Genomic DNA, 19,135 nt, shown 5'->3' with positions numbered 1-19,135 from the left:
ACTCACACCAATTGGGCTTATACTATAATAGTAGTGTCTTTGTCCTCCGGTATTGGATTAATATAATTACTTGGGTTTTATTACAGAAGAAGAGCAAGAAATGGCGGAGGTGAACGTCGGCGCAGTAGCGACCGGCTCGGGCTCGATCCTGTTCGGCGTGTCGGAGCGCCTGGCGTCGTGGGTGCTGTCGTCGCTGCGCTCGCGCTCGCCGGACGACGCGGCCGCCGAGCCGCTGCAGCCGCTGCGGCCGGCCGCGCGCCCCGCCGCCAAGCAGGGGCCCAACGGCGTGCTGCGCGACGCGGGCGCGCCGCCCTGCTAGCGCCCGCCGGGCTGCCCGGAGGCTGAGGAGTGATGACGCGTGACACTTTTCACCATTTCATGGTCTTGAGTTCTTTTCAATTCTTACGACGTTTTGAATTAAAGCACAGCTTTTGGAGAATTTAAAACGTGTTGTATTTTATAGAAAACCCATGTTGAGGATTTCACGAATCTCTATAAAAATTAAATGCACTCGAGTCTGTTTCTAGATTAAATACGAAACCGCCCGACTGAACACAATGTGTTCTCAAAAGACGGGTGAAAGTGTCGCGCGGTGTCACCTAGCAGCCCTGCTAGCCCGCTCTATCTACCTCAGGCCGGCCGCTCGGCGCGGTCGGCTCTTCGAATGTTAGTCGTAAGCGTAGCTAGTAAATTGTCGCGTCCCGCGTCGTTTTATTTATTGCGAGTCCGGCGCCGAGGCTCGCCTCGACTCCGCCTCCGAAGAGGCAAGCGTCCCTCGATTCGTTTTCATATCAGGAAATTAATATTTTTGCTGAAGCTATATTGAGTCGATTCGTTTCGACGCGGATCCTATATAGTTTACCTCAATAATATAGTTGTATCGGTGTCATTTTTGACATAGCCTATTAATGTTAAGTTTACGATGTAAGTTGTAATGTGTGTAATAGCTATGTTATCGCATGGGCTAGTTCATGTACGAATTGATTTGTTCGCGTTCACCGGCTGACGTTTTCGTTATCTCGAGAGAAATCCCGACGAGTGTCAAATTTGTCGAGGTTGTTGATGTTGCTGTTAAAAGCGCTTTTTGTTGAAAGCGCATTCCTATCCACGAATTTGTCACTCGTACTGTTCGATGCAATTTTATGCAAATGTTATAATACTCAATCTGTTCGAGAGCCCTTCTTCCTCGCTTAACTGTTACTTGATGTCTGTCTTTATAAAAGTAATATTGGTTCTAACATTCGGTTTGATAACCAAAGACATTGACGAACTTGAAATATTCAATATTTTACTTGAAACGAAATGGACTAATAGTTAAAGATGAACGCCAGTTTATAGACTTATTATTTTACTTGACAATCAAAAATCATCTGACAATGTGCGTATCTACCTATTAGTTTAATATGTAGTTGTATGCATCCAAGATTTTCCCGGTTCAATCACAATGCAATAGAGATACCTGCCATTATTGTTATGTAGTTGTACTACCAACTATTATTGTTTTAGTATTTATATTTAATTATACTCTATATAATGTCTAGCTAATCGTGACAGACTAGAGAATCATATAAATAAATATTTAAGATTATTGTAATCTACCCATCCCGGCTAAATATGTTTAATAACATATTAATTTATTCTCTCACATTTGTAAAGCATCTACATTATGTATTATGCGGAATGATTTTAATATTGAGAGATCGTATGAATTGTAATTTGTACATTGGATATTAGCACTTTCGCACGCTGGACTCTGCGCATGCGCATCCGGCAGCTATTTCGTGAATAATCATATTTTTGGTCCCGATCCTATTACATAATTTTATGAAGTTCTATTTTATGGGATAAAAGTTCAAACTAATGTAACGTGTAGAGTTTAGTGTGCGACTGGCGTAAGACTACATATGTATATCATAATAATAAACTTAACGTAATATTCCAGAACAGGTATGAATACACACATATAGTATAATTCGATTATATTTAAAATATATAATAGTTATACATAAAATAATATTGTTATCATCAGGTTATAACTTGTCTCGATAAATAAATGTATAAAATAAATATACGCCAGCTACATTATATACATGTGTTAAGTTATGGAATGTTTTGTATTTATGTAAACTCCACCAAAGTTAGTCCGATATACTTGCAACAATCCTGTGCATTGGAGCGCTGCTCCCGGTAACTTTAACTAATGTTTAAGGGTATAAACGAGTGCCTTCAGACATCCAGCCTTCAGCGGAATGCAGGATTGTTGATTGTGTGGATACACATGATGCATATAATTTGTGCATTGTTTGTGCACCGACGGTATACGAATCGTGCAGTTCCATTTGTGCAAATTATATCTTTAATGTTAACTTCGGAAAAATTATCTCTTAGCTTTTTTTTATAACAAAAAGAACCACGACCGAAAACCGTGCCACAGGAATGTAATTCGACGGGCTGGCTTGGAGTGGGCTATGTGTTAGGCAGCGGAGTGGACGCCTGCTGTTCCAGCGCACCGCCCCCGGCTCGCTGCCGGCGACGGTGTCCCGGAACTGATGAATGGGTATGAGTATTGTTGTCATTGACGAGGGGCTCAAGGCACGTTGCATTAATTGTATCTTTTCAAATACATAAATATAAAAAAAAATCTAATTTCGAAAACACTCAAAAAAAAGTTTGATCATAATGAAATTTCCAAAGTATAAATCCAAATATTTCTTTAATTTTAGAAATTGCATAGTGCCTTTTGCTCAATTTATGAAATGTAAGTTAGTGTATGTAACTATTAAGCGTAATTTTAAATGTAGGCCATACTTTCGTTCCACCTTCGTCGTAATTCGCAATGATCCAGTGCAGCCCGCGCACTCGAGCTGCGCCGTAATGTTGTGCCGCTGCCTCGCGGTGCACAACGTTGCCTCGCACATACTTCTGCGGGCTTTGCTCTTCAACTTTTTACTTACCTACGCCCTTATTTTTATCAGTATTTAATTAAATTGTGATTTCCATCTAGTAAGGCAGTTACATTACCTCATTTTAGTAATTATATTATTCGTAAATTATTGACTGATAAAATATTTTCCAAATGATGTGTTCCTCGTGTGATTTGTGTGCGTGTTATGTAAAGTGTCGGGGTAGCGTTGTGCTTTATGCTCAATTTAGATACGATTTCACCAAACGATTTAGATAGTGTACAATTTTTATATTTAATTTAATTTAATGAGAACCGAGTACCTATTAATAATAATTTAAATATTTTACATTAATAAAAACTGGAAAAAATAAATGAAGTATAGTTTTGAATATCGAAATGTATCCTTAAAATATACCCCCTGTTTGAATATATTTTATAACTAGTTAAAAGCGAAGCCTATACATTTCTCAAAATAAAATAATTTTTTCAATAGAAATGTGTTTATTTCGTCAAAGAACATTTTCATCTGGTCTGAGCCTGCACTCTGACGTTTCTCGTTTTCAAATCGAGCTTGAGAGGCAGCCTGGGGATCCTGCCGGGCACGCGGCACTCGCAAGGTGGCTCCCGCGAGTAACGGACCAGTAGGCAGTCTGTGCGCACGCAGCCCTCGTCATCATTATGCTTCAATTTACGCAGAAAACTGATGTAATATTCTGGCAGCTCATTCACTATCGCACCGAGCAACATGATGCGCTGGTAGGACCATGAAGGCCATTGTTCCACGGGAATGGTGTCCTTATCTCCTCTAGGCAAGGGGTTAACTTTCTGAATATATGTTCGACATCTAAAGTATCCCATGTATGGCGTCAAAACTTCAACTATTTTTACGTAATATTTCTTCACCTCTACTTCCTTCAATCTAAAAATATGAACGTTACATAGGTACTACACAAAATATTTTATAGTCCGAAGTTTACACATTGTATTCTTCAAACGTTGGCATATCTATGCTAAATGACACATATAGGTCAAATTTGTTAGTGCCCTTCCACTAAAATGGACAACCATCAAAATTTCAAAGGAAAAACCATCGAATTTCGCTAAAAGAGTCGAACTCGATTAGTGTTTGTTACCAATTTACAGTTAAACCACTAAACCGATTTTTATGACATTTGGGGTTTATTTTGGTTGATAGCTGTGGGCGAAAGCTAGTAATTTACCAAATGATTTACCCATCTAAGGAATCCCTGTCGCTGATTTTCATGCGCCAAATGATACCCCATGCATGAGCATTGGCAGTCGGCACTAACGTAGCTGTAGGTCCTCCCCAATATTTGGAATATTTTATGAAATCCAGTCTATAATTCTATAAAGAATAAGGGTACTTAAAAATAGCAATAAGAAATTTATTATCAGTTATTATATATAATTAAAAGGTATCAGGATTTATCGTCGGATATGGTGATGGTGTGCTTTGCGAAGGAAGGCTTCATATTCACCATACTTTCTTTAAGAGGTCTTCGAATTTGTGAAGGCTTCTTTAGCAGCCCTCTAGGGCTAGATTAACCCTTTCCATGCGGAAGCATTATTTCAATTTCGCCGTCTCTGTACGGGCGGTTTTGTATTAAGGCCCTTCTATAAAACGATGGGCGAGATATTACGTCTTAACAAAACTGGTTCTACTGTACGGAAGGCGTATTATTGCGTTCTGTAATTTCTTTCGCTAGACGCGGATGGCGTATTATTTCGTTTTCAAAATTATATAGACAATTTTGGTGTTGCCATACCTTGAAACAATAACGTCTTTATAAGCAGAAATGAGCAAAATTGAATTATGATTGAGAATAATGAACATTTGCTGCAAAAATACAAAAAGAATATCAAATATTTATATAAAATTACTTGCATATATATTTTTTTTATAAAAAACTGAAATATGTAGTAAATTGAAATCAAATTTTTATTAATCATAATAATTTTTTGGGCAACTGGGTATGAGCAAGCATATAAGCAAATTAACACTCAGTTTTTTACATACTCATTTTACATTTTTTTATATTATTTTATCATGCTTTAAAAAAAAAATCTATGGTTATAATAAAATGTAACGAGGGTAGCTTAAAATTTAATTTATGAGGGTACAATAAGTAACTGGCTAGTTGACATATCTTGTACATTGTATCGTGTTTTTATTGGACATGGTGTTATCGGATTTGGAGAGTCATCATAACATTTCACTTTATTTTGTAAAATTCGTTGCGGTATCTTAAATACTTGAGATTCTTTGACCTCGTCAAAAGTTTCGGGAGAAATTTCATTGTTTCTTCCTCGTTTTCTAGATAAAATACTTTGCGACATCTCATCATCGTCGATAAAATTTGGTTGCGAATATGGTTCATGCTCGTCAATTTGAGTCTCATCTGAAGATTTATCTTTAAAAATATTATCGTCGAGGTAAAACACATTATTAAGAATTATAAGTAATAAACTTACCATTTATATTATTCTCCTTTTATTAGACTTTTTATATAAAAAGCTTACAACACTATCGGCGTAAACCATGCACTCATATCTACATAATAATAAGTAAGTATTTTTCCACCGTTTCACGTAAGGTTGTTGAGTTTATAACTACAGTACAGGGGAACCAACTTTCATATTGGTCTAATCGTTTAACACAAGGAATTGTTTTGGACGCAATAATACGCCCACCGTGTGGCCAACGGTTTTTAGTTATACGTGATAATACGCCAGCCGCATGGAAAGGGTTAAAAACAAAATCCTCACGAGGAAAACTTACCTCAATTCGTGCAATTGATACGAATTCTGGTGATAGATTGTACATGCGCATTCTGTAAGGAAGTATATTCGCGCCATAAGCGAAATATAAGAATGAATCAGGTTCTTTTATAGCCGGAGCATTCATAGTATTAAATGTGGTGGTAATCTTTATAAAGTTTAAAAAAATCCACTCATGATTTATGTATTGCTCATTTCTTCTTGTGTAAAATATATTGGCATTTTTATAAAATAGGCACCTTTATTTCAAATTGACATTTGATCATAGATTTTTACAGAATGAACACTGCTGAGGAATAATGAGAATGTCAAATATGTACTCAAAGCGGAATATTTGTCAAATATCTATATTCCGAATATTTTAAACAATAGAGAATAGAAGCATATGAAATACTATGATACTGAATGGAGATTTCCCAAAGATGAGAGAAAGATTGACTGGAGCAGAGATTTTGAGGGAATAAATAAACACTAGCTCATAGTGTAACATACATAGGTATATTATTATTAACATAAATAATATAAATCACAGTCACAAAGTACTAAGTCTTTGCTATTCATCATCATCTTGAATGTCAGTTTTATTTATTTATTATGGTAGGGCTTATTACATAAATTATTCCAAAAGCTTTTTCATGTTTGGTGCCTCTTGTCCATTATGTGGTATTCTCTCCAACTTCTTAATATATTCTTTGGGAAGTCCACACTCCTTGGCTCCTTTCAGAATGCATTCCATGTAGGTCATGGATGGCCTCCTATCTATTGGTATATCTTGATCATCCCTGCGTGGTGGCGGATTAATTGTCTGTTGATATGTTCGACATTCTACTTTCTTTCCATCTTCAGTAAAAATTGTGACAGTTTTAGGGAAGTACCAATTTGTTTCCACTCCTTCTTGTCTGCAAAAGTGAAATGATTTTTGTTAAAAAGCTTATTATACTTAAACTAAAATTCATTCTTTTTATTCATCTAATATCTAATGATTATCTTTTGTAGTAGTCCGACAGGTAATATCTTCATAATTTTCTTTTGTTAATCACTATGCATGTAATATGTATTTTGATGTCTATGTTGAGTCATTGAGATAATGTGAATAAAAATTTGTAACAAAATTATCAATCAATAAACATATGTATATTACCTATCTAAGGCTGGCATATGTATATTTTCAACTCTCCATATAGCACCCCATACTTGGCTTCCTTCTACAGGCACAATAGTTGCAGAGCTCCCCCGCCAGTTATCTGAGTACTTGATGAAGTCTAATTGATAATCCTGTAGATATTGTAAAAACCCATATTACCTATCATTATATATCCACATATTATATTGGCTATATATGTGCTGTGTGAGCCGCTATATTAGATACATATACTTACTTCTAATTTTCCGACGCCAATAAATACAGCAGATGGATTATTAATGTGAATTCGTTTCTTAAATAAATTACTGCCATAAGCAAAATACAAGAAAGTATCTTTAATATTGGAGATCATAGTTGAATACGTATTTTGTAGAGAAAACTTGGTTCACAAAATATTTTTTGGTGATAGCTGTAAAACAAAAAAAAAAACGATTTAGCACACTACCTATAAGTGTGTACTTACCAGTAAATAATAAATAAGTGAATCTTATAAATATTAAAACCACTGTCAATGCTCACAATCCGGTGTTTGCTCAAAGCCATGAAACATGTAGCACAAGAGCTCTCAAAATAAACATGTGATAAAGCGACCACGAAACTATTATTTTGATTAACTTATTGATGTAAATTAGTAGAAAAAATAATTATCTGCAGATTTGTAAAAAAAAAAATATCAAAACAAAATTTTAGGTTAAGAGTGATGTGATGTTATTCGATATTTTCTTATTCGTTAATTATAATTTCTAATGTTTGTTAAAAACTTCTAATTTATTATATTACAAGGTTTTGTTTAAGTAACTGCCTCCTCTTCTGCTCTCAGTCTCTAGTCTTTGTGTTCCGTATACTGTAACCAAAAAACTAAAGTGATATCTTTGGCTATAGTAGTCTGGTGCTCGGTGCATGAAGAGTGAGTACGCGAGAGGCGCACAGTAACAGCTCTATTATGTTCTGCGTTTGCGAGCGGTTTTGGTTAATTTTAAGTCCAGGTTTCAGTAAAAGATTACTCATCGATAGTGTACATAACTCAATGTATGATTCGCATCTCTAAAGATAAATGTTTACTTTGTCAGCTGGCTGATAACTGTCATGACTTATTTGGTTTTGTTGCTTATCAGTGTTGCCATTTTAAAAAAGTTCAGGCATGACCAAAATAATCTTTTTTTTTCAAAACAAGCAACGCATTTAATCCGACTATAGGTCGCGCGGTGGTTTAAGAACGCTCGGCAAAAGTAGAAGGGGCATGCGCAGTGATCAATTTTTAGGTCTATTAGGTGCGACGAGGAGAGAGGGGGGGCGGGTGTGCGCCGACGGCGACACGTATTGGTGGATTAGTCACTCTTTACTTCCCGCGTTGAGTTCGCGCGTCCCGTGTCTCTTGGGTACTGTTGCGCACAAATTGTTTTATCGTATTTGTACGCGACAACTTAAAATAATATATCAATTCTCAAACAGTACAAGTCGCCCCTACCCTATGTCCGTCCACGGTTGAATATAACTATGTCAAATTTCATCAAAATTGGTTCAGCCAGGTCAGGTTAAGTGTGAAAACTGAACATGCATACACACAAACACATTTTCGCATTTATAATATAAGTAGGGATTATAAGTATACATAAGGCACAAAATCCATACTAACATTATAAGTATATTATAAGATATGGATATACATAGTTAAATAACCGAGTTAAAACATAGGCTACTTTTTTTGGAAAATCACGCGGGCGAAGTTGCGGGACAACAGTTAGTATTAAATAAATAAAAAAAAAAAACATTTCCCTTAGCATTTTTGAGCGCGAATGTACACATGCGCCGTTTGCCCCCACTATTTTTTCCGAGCGTTCTTTAACCACCGCGCGACCTATACGTACTATGACAACGTATTTTCGTGTTTTTATGTTTTATGGTCACGAGTAAGACAGTATGATCGCAATATTCTCAAGACGTTTTGATGCGACATATAAAAAATATGTGCTGTATTTTGGTAAAATTTAAAAAAAAGATCAAAATTTCTCTCATAACAATATCTTTCTTTCTTTGTCGTTACAATATGTATGTATAACAATATTTATACTTAAATTATTAATCCATAAAAACATTTCTTTTAATATTAACTTATTTTAAATACTTTAGAACTGCCATGTTTCCCTATACAATACTGTATTGTTGCGTAAATTTTCAACAGTCTACGCTCAACTGCTTTATAATGATCGTCCGTCGCCAATTTGTACCCTTCAAACGACGAGAGAATTTTAATTGTTTCCGTCAGGATTCCCCCAGAAAGCAGTTCAAGATGTCGCCATGTAGAGTTTGATATCCTGTAAAATAAATTGAAGAGAATATTATATCACAAAAAAAACATATCTTTGTAAGTATCTGTATGGGAAACTGTAAAAATATGCATGCATCTGTGAAATAGAACTCCAGGCACTGGCTCCCACATCATCAACTTAAAGTGGAAGCGAGCCAATTTTAACAAACTTACTGAATAAAAATTTGTCATTGTTCTTCCTTCTGGCGATAATCCTGACACATCCTTATCTATCTCGAGAGCAGCTCAGGGTGCTCCATTTGGCAGTAAAACGTCAACCACAGCAAAATGTCTAATTTGAACATGATACTGGATTATAAGTCTGGTTTGATAAAATAGTGAGACAAAGGTACTTACATGCAGCACTGATATAGAGGTGCTAAAATATCCATTGCATCAGCTGTAGGATTTCCTAATCCTTTACCATTGTCTAATAGAATAATTTTGTCCTTGTAAACTTCATAATGATGTCGATCCCCATTTTGAATTAGGAAGTCGAATAGTGAAACATCTACTAGATTTAAAATTCGCTTTAAAGTGAGATTCTTCGTAAGTTTCCTGAAAAGTATGACATTATGATCATTTTTCTTCTACCCCTAATACAAACAGGGTAGTGAACTGAGATAAATAGTAGCTACAGAAGTTCACTTGAGCATCTTGAACAAAGACCACTAGGTTTTTGGTAATAACTAATATTTATGAAATACTTAGTTCATGTAACATTTTACTTACATACAATAATTATGCTCCAATTCCCAACTCATTTTTCTGCTGTTATAGGAGCGTCGCCACGGTGACGCATGGGTCTGAAATTTTTTTTCGAGAAATAAAATAGCTGCCCCCTCTATGTCGCCATTTTTGTCAGGGCAGACTGTATGTTTGACATGGCAATATAAACATTTTCCAAATATACACCGTGTTGTACCTGATGGGAAGAAACGAAAATGTATTGATTCCTTGATACTTAGCAATTATTAACTAACACCATATCGAGGCATCTATTTTAAAGAAAAAATCTTTTTAAATTGGGATTATCTTTTATCATTGCATGTTTCCCGTTGTATGCAATGCTTTGGAGCTTGGATCCATTTCCTTTTTAAGTTGATTGTTCTTGTTGCTTGAAACAATTTAAAAATTTGAATTGATTTTAGATATGTTTAGGTTTCCTAAGGAAAGTGATTTCCAAATTCTTATTACCATTTTTTACCATAGTGAGCTTCAACGATCTTGTGGCTACGGGAAACACATCATTCTTGACATTAATCTTTCTCAAGACTGAGGGAGCAATCCACTTAAAATTCATTACCATTGCTAGATAATATGCAAACACTTCAGAGTTGTGGCGGTCAAAGCCCCCGTAAATATCACCTGCTGCTATAACATGATTCAGCTCATATCTCTTTGGCTTGAACAGCACTTTATTTTTTCCCTGAAATTTTTAAAGTTACATCACTGTGGCAGGATTCACAATATTATTACAATTTGGACATTTGTATTGTAACTCAATTTAATTTATTATTTAATTAAAAAAATGTCTTTAAGGTATTCAGTACTTTAAAAAACAAAGGTAAGATCAATATAATAGAGGAGGTACCCAAACTGTTTGTGACTTCTCTGCTGCATTTTAAGCCAGATATCAGTGAATACAATAAGCATGCAGAAGTTGAAAACATATTAAAAAAGTATGACTAGGTGGTCCTATTATATTGCATAGTCTCTACTCTGGATTTTTCATCAACACGATTGTTAACCTCAAAGGTACCTCGAGTAGCAATGACAATTTCATTTGAGACCCTTTTGGAGCAACATCAACCAGGTATATTGTAGCTTTTCTCATTTTTTGAAGAAGCTTGCCAAGAATTCCACTTTCCTGTGGAAACAAAGACTCTTCACTTTCCCACTGAAATTATAAAAATAAACTATATTATTTTTTCAATGATGAGACTCATAACTATATATTAAATACTAACTTGAATACTTAATTAAATAACTTTAAGGTTAAAAGCTACAACAGGTGAACATAATTGTGAACATGGTTGTGAATTACTTAAGTTATCAATATAAGTATAGGTTGAAAAATAAAAATAAACTTACATTCTTTGAGTATTGCCACACATCCTTTATAATGTTTAATTTTGTTGAATTGAATGATTGGACTAAACTTCTTTGTATAGGTGTATATTTGGGATTTCTATTTTTGTATTGGCTTGGCAAGTAATTCAGGTAATCATTAATTTCTCTATAAATATTTGTGGTGAGGTCAACCTCACTGGGCACTTTATATGAGGATCCCTTTTTTCCTACAGTATTTAGTGTGTAAAAGAAATATATATTGAGAACAACAAGAATTAATAGAATTATTGAGAATCCAAAGGCATAATTCATAGACATGTTTGGTTTTATATTCGTAAAAAATTATCACTTAACTAATGTGAAACTGAACGGCAGTTTCACATTTATTTACGGTTAACATTATACACGAAAATGCTACACTAATGCACAGTGTTATTTGCAAAACCTTAAACTTCTTAATCACTATAATTTTGTATTAATTGTTCGATGTTAGTTAACTGGTTTTTGTTGTTTGATTTTGTTTCTTTGCCAAACACTTAACATTTCCGCGATCGACAATCAAGTCGACAATCGACGGTCGTTGCGTTTGTCTCTTTCGTGTTGAATTGTTTGACATGCAAAAGAAAAAGAAAGAGCATCGCGTTGAAATCAAAGAATTATTATTTTCCCTGTTCCGACAGTAACAGATTTCACCCATAATTTTTTTTTATTTAACTTCTGGACTTAAGGTGTCAGGCTATAGAATACATTGTGTTTGCTTTTCAATCGTTTATGCTTATAATACAGAATGTGTTGTTTCAGTTTCAGACATCCTAAGTACATCTTACCACAGACATGCTCATACTGACATTATTATATGTCTGTGGTGAAAGTGGTAATATCTAATCATTATAACTTCGCTAATTCGCAGAGTATGGAGCAGTCCATACATTAGCAGGAATCGAAGTAGGAAGATTTAGATCACCGCGGGTCGCACGCCATCTTGAGCGCAATTCATTCAAATGAATTAATGAATCACTCCATGTTATAGCTATATTATTGCACACAAGAAAGGAACAATGTTGTGGAAATAGTATATACCTACCTAGATGATAGATATCTAATTGATGATAGAAGATTTTAGTACAATGAGCGGTCTTATCGCATTGAGCGATTCTTCCAGACAACCAGTGGACGGAGAGGAAAAATACACAGCATACAGACGGTGGCGCAAGAAACAACATTGAATGAAAATACCTTTACTATACTAGCGTAGGTTGTGTAGGTACAGTAGGTACTCAGGTAAGTCCTATATTGTCGGATTTCAAAGATCTAGGTATAGTTTTGTACCAGGTTTTATACCATGGATCTTTGAAATGCAACAATATGATGGTAATAATCAATCGACTTCTTATTTATTAGGTCACTCAAGTCTTTTTGAGGCTATTGACTAACAGGCATAGACTATTCATGTTGCAAAGAAGTTAAAATTTCGTCTTATCTTCTGTTTTTTTGAGGTCCTCACCTCAACAGTAAATAACTAGACAATACTGGCTTTGTGTAGTTTAAAAATGGGTTAAACACACTAGGTACCTTAATTATTTATAGTAGAACTTTTTATTTATTTGAAGATGAAATATATCGGAGTACAAGCTAGTATATATAGTTTAGGTATCAACAGATGTACCTAAATAATTTTTTAATAATTTGTATTTAGGTATTTGTTAGGTAGGTGTTATTAATAAAAAGGGTATCCAAGACTTTTCCGGATCGTTTCATTTGCAAATTGTCCATTAGGGTTAATGGTCAAAAGCGACCCGATATAATCTGCTGGAAGTTTGCTCTCCACAGCACCCAAGAAAATCACCTGTAAAATATGTTTATTTAGTATGGTTTTACTATGGAATAAAATTTTTGCCAAAAATCTATTTAAAAGGAAAATTGTTGGCTGAAAGCGTTACAAGTTCTTACAGACTTTTTTTGGCGATGCTGGACCACCGTACAATTTGCATAAAATAAATTTATTTAGTGTTATTTAATATTTGGACAGAAATAGAACAATAAAAAAAATTAATAACTCACTGAATCGTGTCTCAGAAAATGGACGTGTTTGTCTTTATAAATTTATTTAAATATATAAAATGAGCGGAGTCGCACCTACTCTTTACAACTGCATTAAAACTAATGCTTGCCTGCAAGTAGGTGTTGGACGGTTGCCTTTGCATTGGCAAGTCATCAAAACTAGGAAGCTTGGTGGCTTGATATGTGCGAGCCTCGACGCTGATTCCTCCCGGCATCGTCACAGTCTTGTTCAGAGCAAAATACAGTCCAACGTCTACGCCTTCTTGCCTGATTAATTAAATTGACAAAAAAATCCCATCAAATTCATGCCATGCTTCCATAGGTAGCTAGGTTATTTATTTGAAGCTTCATACTAATAGGTAAGTATTTTAAATGCAAAAGAGAGGTACACATGTCTGTATTTCTGCCTGTTACGTTTTCTCGGCTAGAAAGTTGATTTTTAATGAAATATTGCATAAATATAGTTCATATCTTGAGGTTACACAGCCAGGTACTTGGGTATTTTCTTGCTTGGTATTTTCAGTATTACGCCTAGCTATACGTAGACTTTCACTGCGGTTGGATTCACAAAAAAGTCTTCGTTCCATTTTCGTTCATACCTTTAAATATCATCAATATCCAGTGCCGTGTGGTTCTCGGCACCAATAGAAAAAAGAATAGGTCCACTCCATCTCTCTCCCATGGATGTCGTAAAAGGCGACTAAGGGGTAGGCTTATAAACTTGGGATTCTTCTTTTAGGCGATGGGCTAGCAACCTGTCACTATTTGAATCTCAATTCTATCTTAAAGGCAAACAGCTGAACGCGGCCTTTCAGTCTTTTCAAGACTGTTGGCTCTGTCTACCCTTGCGGGGAACATACATATGTATCATCAATATCGGTCTAGTGAAGTTTTGAGTACATTCGTTACAAATAAAAATACATTTTATTTGCGGAAGGATGGACAAAAGGTATGAAGAACGGACAGTTATCCGTATAAACTGCTTACTTATCGAGACGGTCCATCTCCTTTTTGTCAAGAGTCCACAGGGCACCCCACACCACGTGTCCAGGATGTGGAACTATTGTGGCTACAGCTCCTTCCCAATACTTTATGTAGTTAAAGAAATCTAACCTGTAATCCTATTATAGATATTTATTTTTATACAAGGCTTTTGTTTCGACGATCTTGCGTGAACTCAAATTCAAACTCAAAATATTTATTGTATAACTATGTAGACATGTTGATGGATATACATTTAATAGTATCAACAGTTTGCCCCTTCAGGCATGCAATATTTTTAAGGCGACTACAGAATGTGGATGAAGCGAAAGAAGTATGCAGGGATCATAGATGGCAAGTGGGAAGATGTAGTCTATGCCCACCCCACCAGGAAAGAGGTGTGGTTTTATATATGTATCATAATACACGCCTAATGTGTGTACCTACTCATGGATTATTCACACCCACACATCACACCTTTATGCCTTATACGGTTAGCCATGCTGTAAATTTTTTTCCGTCATATGTTAGTCCTAATAGCAGATTGATAACCCATTGATAAAACATAAAAGTCCTAAATTTAAAAGCTAACTTTTAGGCAAAGAGTTATTAACGTGCCACTTCTCGGAATCTCAATTTTATTATTAAACTACTTAGCGACTCGCTTCACCTAACCACAGGTAGCATTTATAAATAAAAATCTTCCTCTGAAAACAGTGTTTCCTACATTTCAAACAGAAACAAAATACGTCCACAACTTTCAGAGATTAAGATTTCAAAAGTACCTACATACAGATAGAGAGAATATGGGGACTTTATAATGCATGTTCGTGTAGCATTCAAACTAACGTACTAATCAGAAAAGAGTTCCTACTGTTGATATGAGGATTGCATAAGAAGAATGTAAAATTCTTACCTTTAATTCAGCGGGACCAGTAAAGATCGCCGTCGGATTATTCAACTTTATTCGTTTATCAAGTAAATTACTACCGTATGCAAAATAAAAGAATGTTCCGTTATCATCTGAACAGAAAATGCTACACACGGACAGTACGAGAAACAAAAATACAGTATTCACCAACAGTGCCATGTTAATGTTATGCCTCTTACGTGAAATGCGAGTAACGTTTATATTACAATCCTATAAACTACCTCTATTCGTATCATACGCATGTCAAGAATGCAATAATAATCATATTATGCACACAGTGGCTGACAAACTGGTATCGACCAATATTTTTGAAGTTTGATGATTCTGTAATCATCTTCTTATTATTAATTAGAATGACTTATCTTAATTTAAAAATTCTGATGATTAGGTACCTTAATAGACTAATGTGTCCATTTCCTTAGTCGCTTTTAACGACACCCATATAAATGAAATGGCTTGGTCTTATTCTTATGTGCTGGGGCTGGGAATCACAGAACACAAATAAAATTAATATGCATTATGTATCTATACGTCGTTATCCCATAAGGGTTAAACTTAATTATTTATGATTAAGTGGACACTCTAGGGTTAGACAAATACAATTTTTTAAATGAAGTTTATTGAAAAGAATATGTGCGATGTTGGAAAATTGAACTAGTAGGTATGTTCAAAGAGACTTATCGGTGATATCATACTGAGGATCGTAACAGTATTTTATCACCGTAACGTAACCATTTTCGTTTTACAGTAATTCATGCATTAGAGCGAGCGTACCTAACTCCTCTTCAACTGCTTATAAAAATTAGTGATAAAGCTATGAAATCGATTATATTCGATGACTGATGTTCGTATGCCACATGACTATCGGAAAACAGATTCAGCAAATTTTACATGTCCTGTTATTTATGAAAAACATTGTGGCGTTATAAGTCTTGTCATGGCAGACAATTTACATCAAAACTTAAATCAAAAGTAGCGCAAAATTTGCTATATATGTAGTTTTATATTTGTCTTTCAGTGCCACAAATCCCGAAAAGTGTGCTTTTATTAGTAGGTCGATCAAAGCTATGGCGTGGCGTGTCATATCCAAACTGTAACATCACGTTCATGTGAGACAGCGTGACCCCGCGCCGATGTTAACGGGATTACGCCCAATCAGCATCGTCGCCGCCCTAATTGGGCGCCCCGGTAGGGCCGCTTTTTTAAACAGCTTGCGCAAACAAGCCACACCAGACTACTGATTTCACGCCATTTCATTGTTGTTTAGATAAATTGATAGATCTTGTTAGGCTGTTATAAGATTTAAGGTTCACTTGAGTAAACAAAACTTATTTATAGTTTACTCCCGTAGTTTTTATTTGTATTTATAGGTATATTTATATCTGCGGATAGGTATTTGCTAAGCGTTTGAGCGGATTTAGATGATAAATAATTAAAGTCAGATTTCAAAATAAGGCATATTGTGTAAATTTCGAGGAATCCTCACTTATTGACAATATAAAGGAAACCTATCTACGTGTAAAGATGTCCAATTTTAATTTCAGACCCCGCGGCTTGGCCCGCACGTTGATATATATTAGTCGTTACATACATACATATGGTCACGTCTATATCCCTTGTGGCGTAGATAGATCCAGCAGTCTTGAAAAGACTGATCGGTCACGTTCAGCTTGGCTTAATGAGAGAATTGAGATCCAAATAGTGACAGGTTGCTAGCCCATCCCCTGAAAAAAGAATCCCAAGTTTGAAAGCCTATCCCTTAGTCGCCTTCTACGACATCTATGGGAAAGAGATGGAGTGATCCTATTCTTTTTGTATTGTTGCTGGGAACCACACGGCATATATCAGTCAACATATTATATTATAGATAAGTTTATAATGGATACAAATAGTGACTTGATTTCAACTTTAAGACTGACTAGTTACTCGCAAAGTTTTACAAATAACTCGGCGTAAACAGTGTTTTCTCCAGGGAAATGAATTTGAAGTAAGTTCTACCTAGTTGGAATTTTTCTTGCAAATTATGATTCAAGGGTTTCCTAGAGATTAAAGATAATTTATTCTGTTTTGCACTACTTATCTGCGGTTGGAAAACCAACATGAGAGGTTTATTGTTTTATTGGCTAAGGTTTATAAATCTAGTTACCTACAGATTAGTTTCAATATTACTTAATTAAACACTTTTTAAATAAAAAATATATCGAAACTCGTAAAATTTGACAAAACTACAGTGGCTAAGTTCCTGTTATGTTATGTACCTAGCGACATATACTGATATCAATAAAAAATAAACAGAGGCTTTATATAAACGATGATATAAACCCTCATTGATATTCATGTATCAGCATGCTAGTGTACTCTTGTTGTTAACAATGCAGCGAGCCGTCGTCAGGCGAGGGCAGACCCGCCATCAATCAGCGCAAATACAGAAACAATCGCACCGATCCTGGTCTAAAATAATTATAATGCAGAATTATAACTACTTTTTTCTGCTCTGTGCCGTGTGGTTACCGGCACCATTAGAAAAAAGAATAGAGCTACTCAATCTCTTCCTCATGGATGTCGTAAAAGGGGACTAAGGGATAGGCTTATAAACTTGGGATTCTTCTTTTAGGCGACAGGCTAGGAACCTGTCACTATTTGAATTTCAATTCTATCATTAAGCCAAACAGCTGAACGTGGCCTATCAGTCGTTTTAAGACTGTTGGCTCTATCTACCCCGCAAGGGATATAGGCGTTATTATATGTATGTATGTTTTTCTGCTCTAGTAGATCTAATAGTTTTTTGTGATTTTACACAAGAAGTACTGAAATAAGATTTTATTTCTTTTCTTCTCGGCGAATTATATATTACCATAGACATAATTGATTAGCGAGTGCGCTTGTTTAAAACCAAATATTTTTAATTCTATGAAATTATAGTAATCAGACATAAGTTTGTAGGAGTCTACTAAACCTATTTATATATGAGCAGAACACAATTTTTAAAACAGTTTAAGATGTAACTTTGAAATTTTGATTTAACTGCTAAGATAACTTTTCTCTTACGCCAAGGATTGTTAAATTCGAATTCACGATTCGAGATTTTTGGCTTTAATATGAGAAAAAATTATAGGCGTTTAGGACACTGCATCTAGGCAGAGCATTAAAAGCCCAATATCAAAACACATTGGTAAAATTAATATAAGTATAATTATACCTACTTACATTAATTTTACTATACTTATATTAATTTTATTATACTTATATTTATTATTTTTAATTAGTTAAGTTAATGTTGGTTTAAGTAACTTGTTTAGGTACAATCTTTTTTGTTGGTCGAAAACGGATGTCTCTAGTTTTTTTATGTTAAGTGACTATTTTACACTCTCCATAGTTTGAATCCCCGGTCGGTAGCGGAGAGAGCCCTGTGCCCGAGCCCTGATTAATGGGACTCGCAGCAAATCGCGAACTCATCTGTATCACTCATTGCTCGCGGTCTCTCATTCTAATATTATTTTCAACGGAGATGCATTTATTTTTATTCGAAATTGATGTAATTTGATGTGATTCCCTCTTATCATAATATTGTGTATTATGCAGCATTGTGATTTTCCCTACGTGATCACTTTTGTAGAAAAATAGAATTTGTAAATATGGAATATATAGAGACTAACAAAGTTTAAGTATAACGTACCAACCAGTAGCTGTCTAGGTCATTATCTGTATAAAATAAATGGAGAAAAGAAACTTCCTCTATTATATTTATTTAGTGTAGTAATAAATATTATTGTAATTAATAATTATACAGCTATGAACAGAGCATTTTGAATTCAGTACTAAACACAATAAGTTAACCAGATAACTTAGTAAGTATTTACAACAATTTATAATCAAAAACGCGTTTGTTTTAATATTAGACAATATCAGTAACTTTATTACAATTAAGTCCAG

General features: G+C 35.0%; 5 protein-coding genes across 6 annotated transcripts in view; 1 reads left to right on the top strand and 4 right to left on the bottom strand.

The window, feature by feature from the left end:
• Positions 1-4,311, top strand: part of LOC106140127 (insulin receptor) — a 55,014-nt gene extending 50,703 nt beyond the window's left edge. The window contains exon 26 of the mRNA XM_013341659.2: positions 87-4,311. Coding sequence (XP_013197113.2) covers positions 87-319 — 233 coding nt within the window. The 3' untranslated portion in view covers positions 320-4,311. The remainder of the gene's footprint in view (positions 1-86) is intronic.
• Positions 3,416-6,051, bottom strand: LOC106140073 (gamma-glutamylcyclotransferase). Its single transcript, XM_013341598.2, has 3 exons — positions 5,706-6,051; positions 4,138-4,271; positions 3,416-3,824 (listed from the first exon to the last, which is right to left on the bottom strand). The coding sequence occupies exons 1-3, from the start codon at positions 5,829-5,831 to the stop codon at positions 3,428-3,430; spliced, it is 657 nt and encodes a 218-aa protein (XP_013197052.1). The 5' UTR covers positions 5,832-6,051; the 3' UTR covers positions 3,416-3,427.
• A 132-nt stretch (positions 6,052-6,183) lies between these two features.
• LOC106140130 (gamma-glutamylcyclotransferase-like) lies at positions 6,184-7,903 on the bottom strand. 2 transcript variants are annotated; one of them, XM_013341662.2, is made up of 4 exons: positions 7,629-7,903; positions 7,084-7,257; positions 6,846-6,979; positions 6,184-6,603 (listed from the first exon to the last, which is right to left on the bottom strand). In XM_013341662.2, the coding sequence occupies exons 2-4, from the start codon at positions 7,198-7,200 to the stop codon at positions 6,321-6,323; spliced, it is 534 nt and encodes a 177-aa protein (XP_013197116.2). In that variant the 5' UTR covers positions 7,201-7,257; positions 7,629-7,903; the 3' UTR covers positions 6,184-6,320. The 2 variants fall into 2 exon arrangements, with proteins under 2 accessions (XP_013197116.2, XP_013197115.2); XM_013341661.2 differs by lacking the exon at positions 7,629-7,903 and adding an exon at positions 7,368-7,552.
• Positions 7,904-8,843: 940 nt separating this feature from the next.
• LOC106140128 (glycosaminoglycan xylosylkinase homolog) lies at positions 8,844-11,849 on the bottom strand. Its single transcript, XM_060952751.1, has 6 exons — positions 11,251-11,849; positions 10,919-11,056; positions 10,354-10,585; positions 9,889-10,081; positions 9,514-9,714; positions 8,844-9,163 (listed from the first exon to the last, which is right to left on the bottom strand). The coding sequence occupies exons 1-6, from the start codon at positions 11,545-11,547 to the stop codon at positions 8,956-8,958; spliced, it is 1,269 nt and encodes a 422-aa protein (XP_060808734.1). The 5' UTR covers positions 11,548-11,849; the 3' UTR covers positions 8,844-8,955.
• A 1,097-nt stretch (positions 11,850-12,946) lies between these two features.
• On the bottom strand, positions 12,947-15,361 carry LOC106140074 (gamma-glutamylcyclotransferase-like). Its single transcript, XM_060948891.1, has 4 exons — positions 15,188-15,361; positions 14,278-14,411; positions 13,401-13,557; positions 12,947-13,075 (listed from the first exon to the last, which is right to left on the bottom strand). The coding sequence occupies exons 1-4, from the start codon at positions 15,359-15,361 to the stop codon at positions 12,947-12,949; spliced, it is 594 nt and encodes a 197-aa protein (XP_060804874.1).
• Positions 15,362-19,135: the final 3,774 nt, after the last annotated feature.

The sequence above is a fragment of the Amyelois transitella genome, chromosome 3 (assembly GCF_032362555.1).
Source record: "Amyelois transitella isolate CPQ chromosome 3, ilAmyTran1.1, whole genome shotgun sequence".
Lineage (NCBI taxonomy): Eukaryota > Metazoa > Arthropoda > Insecta > Lepidoptera > Pyralidae > Amyelois > Amyelois transitella.
The sequence above is the reverse complement of the archived record's forward strand: the minus strand, read 5'-3'. Positions and strand labels throughout refer to the sequence as shown.

Coding starts and splice junctions, on each gene's coding strand:
- LOC106140128 (XM_060952751.1), bottom strand. CDS start 11,547: ATGTCTATGAATTATGCCTTTGGATTCTCAATAATTCTATTAATTCTT. Junction 10,082..10,353: donor GCTCACTATGGTAAAAAATG/GTAATAAGAATT, acceptor TCTTCCCATCAG/GTACAACACGGTGTATATTT. Junction 9,715..9,888: donor TTGGAGCATAATTATTGTAT/GTAAGTAAAATG, acceptor CATACTTTTCAG/GAAACTTACGAAGAATCTCA.
- LOC106140074 (XM_060948891.1), bottom strand. CDS start 15,361: ATGGCACTGTTGGTGAATACTGTATTTTTGTTTCTCGTACTGTCCGTG. Junction 14,412..15,187: donor CTGGTCCCGCTGAATTAAAG/GTAAGAATTTTA, acceptor TATCTATAATAG/GATTACAGGTTAGATTTCTT. Junction 13,558..14,277: donor GAGATGGACCGTCTCGATAA/GTAAGCAGTTTA, acceptor TTAATTAATCAG/GCAAGAAGGCGTAGACGTTG.
- LOC106140073 (XM_013341598.2), bottom strand. CDS start 5,831: ATGAATGCTCCGGCTATAAAAGAACCTGATTCATTCTTATATTTCGCT. Junction 4,272..5,705: donor TATCAATTGCACGAATTGAG/GTAAGTTTTCCT, acceptor TATTCTTTATAG/AATTATAGACTGGATTTCAT. Junction 3,825..4,137: donor GACAGGGATTCCTTAGATGG/GTAAATCATTTG, acceptor TCATATTTTTAG/ATTGAAGGAAGTAGAGGTGA.
- LOC106140130 (XM_013341662.2), bottom strand. CDS start 7,200: ATGATCTCCAATATTAAAGATACTTTCTTGTATTTTGCTTATGGCAGT. Junction 6,980..7,083: donor TTGGCGTCGGAAAATTAGAA/GTAAGTATATGT, acceptor CAATATCTACAG/GATTATCAATTAGACTTCAT. Junction 6,604..6,845: donor CATATGCCAGCCTTAGATAG/GTAATATACATA, acceptor TCACTTTTGCAG/ACAAGAAGGAGTGGAAACAA.